Here is a 14,666-nt window from a genome sequence, read left to right as displayed (position 1 = left end):
GATACGGTCTGTACCAGGAAACAATGTTCTTCCAGTCAACAGCTCGGCCATTATGCATCCCACTGACCAAATATCAACTGGCAAAATTAAAAAGAAGTAAAAGTATATGCAATGTCACTGTTACAATTCTTGGCAACAAATGAAACCGTAACTAGGGGTGAAATATTCAAATTACTATTTAAGACATCTGAGGCTCAACAATCATACTCATTTTTACAGAAATAAATAGCTTACTAAGATCTTCACCTGACTAAAGGGCTGTTCAAAGGTGGGGTAAGTCAAAACACACTTAAGAGAAATAAGCTGTTTAAAAAGGGGCAAGTTTCTTATTAGTAGAATGGTAGATTCTTCCAAGTAACATTGAGGGGTTAAAATTATGGACTAATTGTCTTTAGGTATAAGTACTCAGAGAATATATTCAAAATCTAAATAAATAAAAACCCAATTGCTAAATCACAAGGTTTAAAAGCTGTGTATAAAACCCCACTTCCCCATCTGAGGAAGTGAAATATTTTTACTTGCAGGCTTTAAAAGGATCACTGAGGGAAGAAAAGACATTTCTTCCGACTCCCACCATCTCTATTTCTGAGAATCCCAAATGCATCCAACATGGAATTAAATAAGGCCCTAAATAACCAAGGCGAGTAATACCTGTCTGGTTGTAATGCATCCAGTTCAGCATGATCTCAGGAGCCCTGTACCACCTAGTGGCCACGTAGCCTGTCATTTCATCATCTGTGTGCCGAGCCAGTCCAAAATCCAGAATCTAAAGGGCAGAAGAGGAACAGACAAACTGCTAAGACTTAGAAACAGGCAGGGAAAAAAAAAAACAAAACAACAACAACAAACAAACCTCTGTTGCCTTATTAAAAAGGAGAACAAAACAGCACTTTCATAAAGAGATTTCCTGGTCCATACTTAGAATGTATGGTAAATATACAGCAAGAACTTAAAATGAAATTACAAAAAGCAAAACAAAAATGTCACTCCCAGGTATTTAATCAAGTGCAATGAGAACTTACGTCCATACAAAGGTTTTCACATAAACATTCACAGTTGCTTTACACAGCCTCAAACTCAAGCAAATGTCCATCAGCAGGTGGATAGATTTAAAAATTCTGTTATGTTCATGAAACAAAATACTATTACCAATAAAAAGGAAGAAACCACTGACACACACAACAATACCGAATCATTACACCAAGCAAAGGCCAGACACACAAAAATACACACTATATGATTCCATTTACATGAAACTCCAGAAAAGATAAACCTAATCTATAGTGTTAGAAGCAGATCCATAGTTGCCTGGAGCCAGAGTTAGGGGTGGAGGGGTAGGGATTGACTAGGAAGGGACACAATAAACTTTTTTTTTTTTTTTTTTTTGAGACGGAGTCTTGCTCTGTCGCCCAGGCTGGGGTGCAGTGACACAATCTCGGCTCACTGCAAGCTCTGCCTCCCAGGTTCACGCCATTCTCCTGCCTCAGCCTCTCAAGTAGCTGGGACTCCAGGTGCCCGCCACCATGCCCAACTAAATTTTTGTATTTTTAGTGGAGATGAGGTTTCACCATGTTGGCCAAGATGGTCTCTATCTCCTGACCTCATAATCCACCCGCCTTGGCCTCCCAAAGTGCTGGGATTACAGGCATGTGCCACCACGCCTGGCCATAAACTTTTTAAAGTAATCCAAATGTTCTTGGCTGGGAGCAATGGCTCACACCTGCAATCCCAGCACTTTGAGAGGCCGAGGCAGGTGGATCACGAGGTCAGGAGATCGACACCATCCTAGCCAACATGGTGAAATCCCATCTCTACTAAAAATACAAAAATTAGCCGGGTGTGATGGCATGCACCTGTAGTCCCAGCTACTCGGGAGGCTGAGGCAGGAGAATCGCTTGAACCCGGGAGGCAGAGGTTGCAGTGAGCCAAGATCGCACCACTGCACTCTAGACTGGGCAACAGAGTGAGACTGCATCCCAAAAAAAAAGAAAAAAAAAAGAAATGGTCTTTATCATAAATGTGAGTTAAGTGGATATATAATTTTGCCAAATGAAATGGTGCATTCTAATGTACAGACATTTTTTCAAGTTAAAAAAATGAAATGAAATGGAACAAAAGTTCTAGAGCTGCTTGCTCTTTAGAAACAATTAATTCACTTATTTTTTATTTGAATTATTTTGAGTGAGTGGGTTTCTGCCATTTCTCCTCTTAGAAATGTATTTAATCTAGTTATCACCTCTTTGGGACTGCTTACTTGATATTTGACTATTATCCTCCTTTATTATGACTAATATATTAAATTTATAATTTAACTTTATGTTAAAATAAAAACAAGTGATGCCACTTTCAATGTCACTTAGCTTATTCAGAAATGGTTTAAATTTCAAAGTCTGATAATAAAAATAATACGAATTTCAGATAGTCATGGCTCACAAATCTACTCCCTATGAAAGTCTGCCTGCTTAGTCAAACATATAATCTCAAAGTAAAGCAAACAATGAACACTGTCTCTTCATTTTACCTTCAGCTCACAGTCTTCATTCACAGCTAGATTACTAGGTTTTAGGTCCTAGGAAGCAAATACAGGGAAGACAGGATCAACTTTATGATGCATGATCAATTCTCCCCCTACAGGTAATAATGAGGATCCAGACATAAAAGACTTCATCCAGCTATCAAAAGACAATCTCCATCCTACAGTCAATATCCAGTCCAAGTTAGCCTTACATAGAAAAAAACTACACATCTTCTTTCTTTAATCAGCTTAAACCTACAGTAAAGTTGCAATCAATCAACATTTCAATGGCTAAAGTTTAGATTAGGATCTTGGCTAAATGCCATTCTTCCACTCTCACCCCACTTCCCCAAAATAATGTAATCAAAGTCACAATACATACCCTGTGAATTATGTCAGCTGAATGTATATACTGCAAAAGAGAAAAAAGTCAAAGTTACCTCCAACCTTCTATTGTCATATTATATAACATATTTGCTGCACATTTTCATGAATCAGTAAGAACTGCTAGTGTTAATAGTAAGATTAGAAATCAGCATAAGTAACTATCAGTATTGTGTACATTTACCATTACTATAATTTCCACAGCCATTGACTCCACTCAGTTGAGCTTTTAATCTATTTTCTGGTTGGCACTCTGGAGCTCAATAAGGACTCAAAGCAGCTAAATATCAAAGATGGGTTTAATTTTAAAACACTGTTTATCTGCCCCTCCAACAAATAAATCAGTCTTTCTTGAGGATTTTTTGAAAATCTCAACATTACGCTGACCAGATATTAGATTACATCAATAAATTATTGTTTAGATGTAAGAATGAAGAGTCCTTATCTTTCAGATATGCATACTGAAGTATCTATGGATGGTATTATATAATGTCTAGACTTGCTTTAAAATAATCCAGGGCTTGGGAAATACAAAAGAAACATGATTGGCCATATGTCGGTAACTGTTGTCACTGAGTGAACATGGCAGTTTACTGTACTATATGACCTTTACCTGTGATTTTATGTGTTTGAATTTTCCATTAGAAAAGTTGTTTACTTGTTTGTTTAAGCCCTAAAAGGAGGGGAGAAAGGGAGAATTCATTTTAAAAAATTATTACTTGTATTATCTGTACCTTTAGACCTCGGAGAATTTGGTAGATAAGGAACTGAACATGGTCATCTGTAAGCTTCTGACATTTCACAATGTTGTTCAGATCTGCCCCCATGAGATGGGTCACCAGATACCTAGAAATTAGTGAAAAGTTACATAACAATCTAGAACCCCTAAGAAAGTTCTTATCTTCAGAAGACTTTTATAAGTTTTTTGGTTTTTTTGGTTTTTGTTTTTGTTTTTGAAATGGAGTCTCGCTCTACTGCCAGGCTGGAGTGCAGTGGCGCAATCTCAGCTCACTACAACCTCCGCCTCCCAGGTTCACGCCATTCTCCTGCCTCAGCCTCCTGAGTTGCTGGGACTCCAGGTGCCCACCACCATGCCCGGCTAATCTTTGTATTTTTAGTGGAGACGAGGTTTCACCGTGTTGGCCAAGATGGTCTTGATCTCCTGACCTCATGATCCCCCCGCCTCAGCCTCCCAAAGTGCTGGGATTACAAGCGTGAGCCACCGCACCCGGCCCGACTTTTCTAAGTTTTTAAGGGAAGGCTACCCTTCCCTTAAAATGGTAGCTGTACCACGATGACAGCTAAAAGCTAACAACTACTCATTTTTTGGGGGGAAGGGCACCTCATTACCTCATTTTCAACATCGCTATTCTTTTACTTTTCTTTTTTTTTAGAGACAGGGTCATGCTCTGTCATGCAGTGGAGCAATCATAGTAATTCACTGCAACCTCAAACTCCTGGGCTCAAGTGATCCTCCTACCTCAGCCTTCCGAGTAGCTAGGACTAAAGGTGTGCACCACCACGCACAGCTAATTTTTTTAAATTTTCCTGTAGAGATGGGGTCTCACTATGTTGCTCAGGCTGGGCTCTAACTCTTGGTCTCAGGTGATCCTCCCAATTTAGCCTCCCAACATTACTATTCTAACTTTAACTACCTGCCATCTATTCTAAACATTTACATACTTATTCCTACTTGACATATCTTTTTCCAGGTTATCTCAAGAAAAAAGAAACCAGGCCAAGCTTTGTGGCTCACACCTATAATCTTAGCACTTTGGGAGGCTGAGGCAGGAGTGTGAGATCAGCCTGGGCAACACAGGGAAACCCCATCTCTACAAAAAATAAAAGAGAAAAGAAAACAAAAAAAGCAAAGGTAGGGATTAGAAAGATACATGTGTCAGTATCAGTTTTCTTACAAATGTTATTCTTGCATGACAAATATATAGTATAACTCACTGCATGGCTATAATTAAGTATCTTGTAGTTTTAAATCCACCGCTACATTTTCACCTGATTATAAGTCTTCCACATTATAGGTTCTAAAATAGGAGTATTTTTTTATTTTCAAACTGTAATTCTTTTTCAGGAATGACTAGTGAAAGGATTTTGTTCATTGACAATATTCCTGCATTTACCTTAAAGGAAGGAGGAACATGTTTTATCTGGAGGCAAGATGAGGCATTCCAGAATTTCTCCTCACAGGTGTGGTGCTGGTTATTAATCCCATCTTTATGTGGTAAGATTAGGGAATGATTACATTCAAGTCCAACAGGTTCACCACACATATTCTAGACACAATGCCTTAACCCACTCATTACTGTATTACACAGCTATGGAAACATAAAAAGTAGATCGGTTCTAAAAAGGCTGATTTTTTTTTTTTTTTTCTTGAGACAGAGCCTTGCTCTGTCGCCCAGGCTAGAGTGCAGTGGCACAAGCTCGGCTCACTGCAACCTCCGCCTCCTGGGATTAAGCGATTCTCCTGCCTCAGCCTCCCGAGTAGCTGGGATTACAGGTACTCGCCACCATGCCTGGCTAATTTTTGTATTTTTAGTAGAGGCGGGGTTTCATCATGTTGGCCAGGCTGGTCTCGAACTCCTGATCTCAAGTGATCCGCCCACCATGGCCTCCCAAAGTGCTGGGATTACAGGCGTGAGCTACCGTGCCTGGCTAAGAGGCTGAATTTTTTTAAATAAGTGTAAGTTTTATTTACTGTCTAAGAATCATTCCTATTCCTGAGATTGGGTAATAATATATATCAGCTGAGCTATAAAGAATGCTGATTTCATTTCTATTTTCATTTTTTTATGAATTTTGGAGGGAAGAAAGCAGGTCAGTAATTTAGATCTATTATTAATATATTATAAGAATAAACGTGTGTGTGTGACCTCTCTTTATATACCTACACACACAACTAATACACTATATTTATTACTTTCTGTCCTCCAAGAGGAATGGAATTTTTTTCTCTGTCATAATTTCCTGGTAGGGCTGCCATGGTCAGTTCTCAATTTCATGAAGATCAACAGGACTTAACCCAGTTGCAACCTTAAGATGTTAGCATTTCATATTTTTAAAACTTGCATGTTTATACGGCCTTGAGGAAAGAGTAGACTCTAAATGTAATTAATAAGTAAATGAGACTGAAACGTTTTAAGAAATGTTCCAATCTCAACACAACATAACCAAAGGCACTAACTAGCACTTATTCTGTGTCCAGCACTGCAGCAAGCAGTTTATTATGTCCATGTACTCATTATGTCTCATGTACTCTTCCCAATAACTCTGTGAGATAATGTCCATTAGCGTTCCCATTTCATTGACAAGGAAATAGAGACAGAATAAGGATAAGCCATCTACTCAAGGTCAAAAAGAGTAGTAATGTCAGGAGTTGGATCTAAAACTAACTGACCCCACAGACCATGATCTTAATCACAGCACATATTCTTCCAACAATTCTTTCAGCTGATACAAAATTTACATCAAGGGAATGACCTTTTAAAAAACTCTTATAAATGTCACAATAACTAGGGAAGCAATATGTCTGAATAATTTCCTTAATAATTCTCAATACTGTATTTACTATCAAAGTTAATCTTAACAAAGTTCTCAGGCTGGCAAGAACATAGCAGTATTCTGTCCTAATCACAGTTACTGTATTTTTTAACCCTAAATTGATGCATGAGCTGAGGAAGACAGAATCTAATTTCGGTCGTATAAGACTACTTTGCACATAATTATATTTTTTGACATTGGATAATAAGAGGGTTATTCTTTGAACTTTTCTAAATAATTTTATGGAGAAGAGACAAACATAACTTATTTTTAAATAAAAATAATACTAGTCCTAACTAATAGGCCTGAGCCAGTTCACAAAGGTTAGGCAAAACTACTAATGAAACCATAGCAACTTCAAGTACAGCTATTATGTGTAAATGGTTACCAGTGAGTTAAGAAATCTTAGGCAGCCAGAGGACCACTGACTGCATGGCAACAGAGAGAGAGAGAGGGAAAGAGCTTTTAATTAGAACAGTTTACCACTATGTAATTTCTCTCAAATCTTTTCCCCCTCAGAGACCACATCCATTTTATCACCAAAATTTAGAACGAGGGTGAGACTGCCAAAACATTATGTACGTTTATAAGATTAATCAGTCTATATAGTAATAACTATCAAGCATTACTACTAAGCTACAATGAAATAAACTGAAAGGCATTATTTATGGCAGAAGCATCTTGCAGGAACTAACTTAATCACTATACTTGTTTCCAGGAGGCCCAAAGACCAATCCATGACCACCAATTGTTACATTCTAACTCCCATATAGAAAGATTTTCAAAATAAGTCTTACAACAGGGGACAAAAGCAAGCATCATGCAAAGTTGCTGATTGTTTATGGAAGATGCACCAACTTCTAAAAATAATGAACAGGATGGGGGGCAAGGAATATAAATGAGCACATTTTAAGACGCACATTCCAAAAGAGGCATTAATGGAGAGTCACATAATTTCTATAGTATTTGTTTCTGGAAAGCATAGTCAATTACATTTTAGTAAAGACATGCCTAATATTGTCAATGTATATAACACCTAAAGTAAATTAAGTAAAGTAAATTAAGGAAGGTTAGACTTGAGTATGGTTGGAAAGCTATCTAGTTCTCACATCTTTACAAAGGAATTAAGTTCAGTTGGACTTTATTAGGCTAAAAGCTGAAAACAATTTCATGGACTGATACAAATCTTGTTTTTCACTTTTCTTGTGAAGTTGGTCTTCTTTAAATTTAATCAAAGTATAGAGAGCACAAATCACATTTCTCAATGTGACTCCTGTGAGTAAAATGTACTGTGACAGCAAGAAGGAAGAACTCTGTCATGAATGCTTTTCAGTACTCTAGACAGCACCCCATTTTACAGCTTCATTTATACTTCTTGGATAATACCCAATTGTTAAGACCAGCACCACTGCCCCCGCCCTCTTCCTCCCCACCTCCCACTTTTTAAAGCACAGAACAATCAGAAAGAACCTATGTAGAAAAAACTCTTCGATATCTATAGACTGGCATCTCTTACTACTATCAGTCCTATTCAAAGCAATTATCAAAAGGCAAAAAACAAAACAAAACAAAAAAACCCATTTATTCCATATTTAAACAGGGTGCTTAAAACAATCACAGGGATTGACAATTTGTAAGCACAAGCTTCTGCAACTCACCTATTGATCCTTGGGACTTACTACAGTCTATTCTCAACACAGGGGAAGAGTGTTTCTTTAGAAATAAAACTCAGATCAGGGCACTCCTTTCCTCAAAAGGCTCCCTATTTTACTAAGAGTAAAACACAAAATTCCTTTCAATGGCAGATAAAGCCCTACCTAATCCAGTACACTGCCCCTAATTATGTCTCTGACTTCATAGTCTATGTCTCTGTCCCTTGCTCTTACTCAGCTCCACACTGGCCTCCTTGCTCCAGTTCCAACATATCATGCAGTCTGCCTCAGGACCTTTGCACTGACTTCCTCTTCTGCCTGGAATCCTCTTCCTCTAGATATCCCCAGGTCTAATTCCTCTACTTCTTCACACTTTTGCTCAAAATTCATCTCAATAAGGCCTATCCATTTAAAATTTCATCTTCCCCCCTGCCCTTGTACTCCTAATTCCCCTTTCCTGTTCTACCTTTTCTTTTTAGTTATAGCATTATTGTCTGCTAACAGACTATGTAATTTCCTTTTTTATATGCTCACTGTTGTTTATTGTTATCTGCTTGTACAATGTTCGTGGAGGACAGGGTTATTTTTCGTTCCCTGTAGTATCTAAAGTACCGAGAACAGTGTCTGATAGATAGTAGGCACTCAATTACCACTGAATGACTCAGGACAACTCACACAGCACTACTAGTAAGATAAGACAAGGGCTCATTTTATTGAAATACATGTGCCAAAGATCTTACTGGTAAGCAGACCAGACTGTTCTAATTTAGGGGTAAAAGAACCATTCAGCAGCCAAGTAGGCAGCTTAGTAGGCTTATTTCACAACAAATTATTCTCACTTGAAGCAAAGATTACTAAAAGATGCCCTCTACATTACCTGCATCAGTGAAACTAGACTCAATATTTTACCACACAGTCTACATTACAGGATGAAAACAAAAAAGCTAGTCAAAGGAGAGAGCACTGAGCATGCTTTCAGACAACCAAATCATCAACCAGTTATAAACAGTGACAGCACAAAGTTATTCACTCATTCTATCACTCCATCAACAAATACGTATTTCTGGGCCCTGGGGATGCAGCAGTGGGAAAGACAGATACAGCATTTAGATGAAAGGAAGGCATATATGAATATATAATCATAATAAAGGGACATATGGTGATGGAGAACACACAGGAGAGGGTCCCAGCACAGACTTAGGAAGAAGTGAATTAGAGAGAGATTGCTGAAGGACTCAAACTCTAAGCTAGGCCTTGAAGCTTCTTTACCTTTTAAAACTAGCTAATCTGAGAAAAAGGTGGCATCTTATTGATCATGTCAGGCAAAAACTGAATGATATTTTCTTAAGAGATATGTAACTTATTTAGATTTCAAATGTGAGTTTGTAAAAACATCTACAAGGAGTTTCGCCACCCACCATCTCCATTTCAGCAGACCTCTCTGATAAAAAAAAAATTGTAAACATAAATGTTAATAGTTAACTCATTAATCTTTTTCCTAGACCACTTCTCTTCCTGTGTTCACTATCTTGAGCACTTAGCCTAGTTTCAAGCAACTAGGCTAGGTATTTCTTTCAGCATTATTTCCAAAACTACCATGTTTATTAGCTAAATTAGGAAATAACCTGTAAGTCCAAGCAACTCGGCTAGGTGTTTCTTTCACCATTATTTCCAAAAAGATCACATTTATTAGCTAAATCAGGAATAACCCTACACATACACACATACACACATACACACACACACACACACACCCAGAATTCATCAATGCACAATTTTTATCCAAGTACAAAAGAAGTATCAATAGTTATTCTCATTTAACACTCTCCATTCCATACAAATCTCTTTTCTGTACACTTTACATATTTCCTTCATTCTCTGTCTGGAATAAATTTCAACTTCCACATCCTATCCCTATTTGTTTCTTCGGACACAGTTATTACCTTCTTTAGAGGCTTTTCTCCACTAAGCTTCTCTAATATTCTGAGTTTCATGCAGCACCCTGTAAGTTGTCTAGACATTACAGATTTGACTCAGCCCTTCAGTTATTTTAGGTAAGCATTTCTTAATAAGAAATGCCTCATTTCTTTAATAAGACCATAGCAATTGGAAAACAAGACAGGCCCTTAGTTTTGGCATCTTACCTAGAACTTAACACAATATTTACTCAATAAGAAGGGGCAGCAGACTTTCAAATAATAATCATAGCCTTAGATCAGAAAAATGTGATGAGAAATAGGTTTAGAGCCAAAAGACCAGGGAGAGATGCAATTTTGTATGTGATATTATACAATTAGGTTCATCTCTCTCAACCTCAGTTCCCTCATCTGAAAATTAGAGATAATACCATCTATTTCACAGGATTGTTGTGTCAAATAAGATTATGTGAAAGCCCTTTGTACCCTCCAAGATGTTACTGAAAAAAAAAGAGTTTTTATAGAACTGCTCACCCACATGTTTTGTCAGTTTCACTCATAAGCATAAGACCCTGTTTTTTGAAGAAAGGACATAGTTGTAATGTTGGCAAGAAGTCAAACCAAAAGAAATTAAAGTCAGATATTAACAATGAGAAGCATCATTACATAAATTTAAGTTTCCAGAAAAGTCTTATATCCATTTCAGATTTTCAACTAGTATGCTCATCCAAAATATTTCCTAATGTGTTAAGGATCCAGGAGAAAACTGCCTCTGGTAAAATGATATCTTTTTATCACACACTATGGAATGTGTTTGTGTGGGGAGGAAGGGGGAGAGAGTTGTAACTATGTCATCCCACATAAAAGTAAAACCTTTCATCCTTTTTCCAATCCCATTTCCAGTTCCCAGTACCCTTTGATCTCTTCTCTAAAGCAACCACCTTAATGAGGCTTAGCTTATAAAGCCCCAAAGATCTAGTCCCTCCCCATTCCAGCTTCATCTTTTGCCATATACACCTCTATTCCCACCAAACACACACACACACACACACACACACACACACACACACACACACCTTTTCTGCCCTCAGCTCCCTCTCTCGGCCCCTGGATGAACTTGTACTTTCCCCACCTTTCCAACTCTCCTTCATCCGTTAAGCCCTCTGTGTATACATCTTTTTTGCAGAGGCTTTCCTGAAGACACCCCATGTCTGGGTTAGGTGGCCATACTATGCAGTCCTTTAGCACTCTATACCTGCCCTATAATGGCAATTCTTGTGTTCACCTGTTTAACAAACAATGGAGAGCATATACTCCAATAATGATTCAGCAACGAAGAAAACAAACTCCGTGCTTGAACACAGCTTACAAACAAAGGGAGAAGACAGACAATAACAAAATTTGCTAAGAACAAAGCAGGGTAAGGAGTAAACAGTGACAGTAGGGGTACTATTTCAGTTAGAATGGTAACAAAAGAAGAGCTTCTGATGAGAAGACCCTTGGGTAGAGTCCTGAAGGAAAGGAGACAGTCATGTAGGTATGTGGGGAAAAAGTTCCAGGGCAATAACAGAAACTGGTGCAAAGGTCTTATTGCAAATGTGGTTGTCTGTACTCAAAGAACAAGAGGCCAGAGTGACTGGGGTGGAGACAGAGTGGAAAGAGGACTAGGTGAGGTTAGATTAGAGAGTACACCGGAGACCAACTCATGTAGGACCTTTCAGGTCTTACCACATGGTATTTTGTTTGATCATTTACATTGTTCTTGTCTCCCATTAACAGTCTCAGCTCTTATTTACTGTTATATTCCTCAGAGACTATTACTGTGCCTAGCATAAGGTAGATATTCAAATATTTATTGAACAACATCAGGTTAAAATGTAAATCCAGAAATTTCCTTTACCAATTCAGTGTTTTCAGCAACTTTTACATTGAAATAAAAAGCTAAACTTATTAGTTGAGCAATCATTGTTAGTAAGTGGAAGAAGTGATCTCTTCTCATTGGCTTTCACTAAAACAAAGGCTGCTGAATAGCCTTGTTGTAGGTCTTCCCCTCTATCATGGTAGAATCCAAAACCCCACTTCCATTTCCCTCTTCAAGAATGAAGCAGAGATAAGGAATTCAGCATAAGAAACCTGGGATGGGAACTTGTAAAATAAAGGAAAAAGTATCAGAAGACTAATTTCCACTTAACTCATGACAATTCAGTTTCCATGAAATTTGAGGAAATAGTTCCCAGGAGGAATCAAAAAATTCTTGTCTACTATGCTTGCGCAAAGAACCACTACAGTTAAGAAAAAGGGGTGGGGGGGCATGGTGGCTGTAATCCCAGCATTTTGGGAGGCCAAGGTTGGGGGATTGCTTGAGTCCAGGAGTTCAAGACCAACCAAGGCAACATAGCAAGGCCTTGTCTTTACAAAAAAATAAAAACAGCTGAGTCTAGTGGTGTGAGCCTGTAGTCCCAACTACAAAAAGAAAACAAACACACACACACACACACACAAAGAAAAGGCAATATTATAGTAATACTGAATTACAGCTTGCTCTGGTGTTAGGTTCAAATATTGGCTATTTAAGATTTTTGCATTTCTACTGGTAATATCTGCTGAATACACAGGAATATATATGCATGCAGTATCTTGCCAAACATTACTATCAAGAAGCCAACAGAAAGGCCCAAAGCATTTCCAATCATTTAAGAGATCTAGATGTACTGTATCTTTACAAAATTTTGCCATCTGTACAACCACATCCTATGGTGGTCAAGAGCAACTTAGTATATCCATCTTTTAACACTACATTTTCCAAAAATCATCTCCATCCAGATTCAGTAACTGTATATTGTTCCTAATGTTCAAAATGCACTACCTATTGTTCCTTTCTCAAAGGTATAGTCTTCATTTGTAAGAATTAAAATTTAAAACATAGCAAAAATCTGAAGTAGTCATGTACCACATAACAATGTTTCAGTCAACAGTGGACCACATATATCACTCTGTCACCTGGGCTGGAATGCAGTGGCGCAATCATGGTTCAATATAACCGCTGCCCCTGGGCTCAAGTGATCCTCTCACCTTAGACTCCCCAGTAGCTGGGACTACAGGCATGCACCACCATGCTCGGCTAATTTTTTAAATTTTTTTGTAGAGAAGGGGTTTCCCTATGTTGCTCAGGCTGGTCTCCAGCTCTTGGGCTCAAGTGATCTGCCCACCTCGGCCTCCCAAAGTGCTGGGATTATAGGAGTAAGCCACTAAGCCTGGCCTACAGTACCATATTTTTACTGTTGTTTTCTATGTTTAGTTATGTTTAGATACACAAACACATAGCATCATGTTACAGTTACCTACAGCATCCAGTACAGTAACATGCCATGCAGGTTTGTAGTATGGGAGCAACAAGATACACCATATAGACTAGGTGTGTAGATTATACCATCTAGGTTTGTGGAAGTATACTCTATGATGTCTGCACAATGACAAAATCACCTAATGACATATTTCTCAGAACACATCCCAGTCATTAACTGATGCATGACTGTATATAAATTAAAAGTGCTAACCAAAACATAAAGGGACAAATACACGTACCACATGATTAAAAGCCAACTGTAGGCCAGGCGCGGTGGCTCACACCTATAATCCTAGCACTTTGGGAGGCTGAGGTGGGTGGATCACTTGAGGCCAAGCGTTCATGACCAGTCTGGCCAAAACAGTGAAATCCCACCTCTACTAAAAATACAAAAATTAACCAGGCATGGTGATGTGCGCCTGTAATCCCAGCTACTTGTGAGGCTGAGGTAGGAGAATCGCTTGAACCTGGGAGGCGGAGGTTGCAGTGAGCTAAGATCGTGCCACTGCACTCCAGCCTGGGTGACAGAGCGAGACTCCACCTCAAAAAAAAAAAAAAGAAAAGAAAAAGGAAAAAAAACAACTATAAATCTGAAAGTAATTAGAGATTTTGCTAATTAGCATTTAAAAATTTGTGTTCAAATTATAGCCTGCTCTAAACAGGCAGCTTGTAGAACCACTCTAGCCTAAATTATGTCTGGTTTGGCCAGAAGTGTAGGTTTTCGTTTGTTTACTTGTTTTGTTTCAATGTGAATTTGAATACTTTTAGGAGGTGCAGATGTATTTTGCCACAGACCCCACCACTCCCAACTGTGTAACACTGAACCTCATTTATGTTCTTTGTGTGACCCTGAAGGTATTTAAATTTGCAAACCCTGCAAGTGTAGGTGAAGATGTTTAGTTTCTTATGCATATCCCAAAATAACTTTAGAAAATACTGAAATGGCTGGGTGTGGCGGCTCATGTCTGTAATCCCAGCACTTTGAGTGGCCTAGGAGGGCGACCACCTGAGCTCAGGAGTTCGAGACCAGCCTAGGCAACATGGCAAAACCCTGTCTCTACCAAAAATACAAAAATTAGCTGGACATGGTGGCCCATTCCTGCAGTCCCAGCTACTTGGGGGACTGAGGTGGGAGGACTGCATGAGCTGGGAGGCAGAGGTGGCAGTGAGCCAAGATCTTGCCACTGCACTCCAACCTGGGTGACAACAGGGCAAGACGCTGTCTCAAAAAAAAAAGAAAACACTGAAATAACTTTAGTCGAACTACAGTGATTTTTTCAGTGATATGAACATCACAA

General features: G+C 38.6%; 1 protein-coding gene across 13 annotated transcripts in view; it reads right to left on the bottom strand.

Moving 5' to 3' along the window:
• The window catches only part of MAPK14 (mitogen-activated protein kinase 14), a 95,272-nt gene that overhangs the window by 46,368 nt on the left and 34,238 nt on the right, over positions 1-14,666 (bottom strand). For all 13 annotated transcript variants that reach the window (XM_063604866.1, XM_003818916.7, XM_055113540.2 and 10 more), the window contains exons 4-8: positions 3,634-3,745; positions 2,898-2,927; positions 2,522-2,569; positions 652-766; positions 6-77 (exon numbers count right to left, since the gene is read on the bottom strand). In XM_063604866.1, coding sequence (XP_063460936.1) covers positions 6-77; positions 652-766; positions 2,522-2,569; positions 2,898-2,927; positions 3,634-3,745 — 377 coding nt within the window. The remainder of the gene's footprint in view (positions 1-5; positions 78-651; positions 767-2,521; positions 2,570-2,897; positions 2,928-3,633; positions 3,746-14,666) is intronic.

This window comes from Pan paniscus, chromosome 5 (assembly GCF_029289425.2).
Source record: "Pan paniscus chromosome 5, NHGRI_mPanPan1-v2.0_pri, whole genome shotgun sequence".
Lineage (NCBI taxonomy): Eukaryota > Metazoa > Chordata > Mammalia > Primates > Hominidae > Pan > Pan paniscus.
This window is presented reverse-complemented; position numbering and strand designations above follow the sequence as displayed.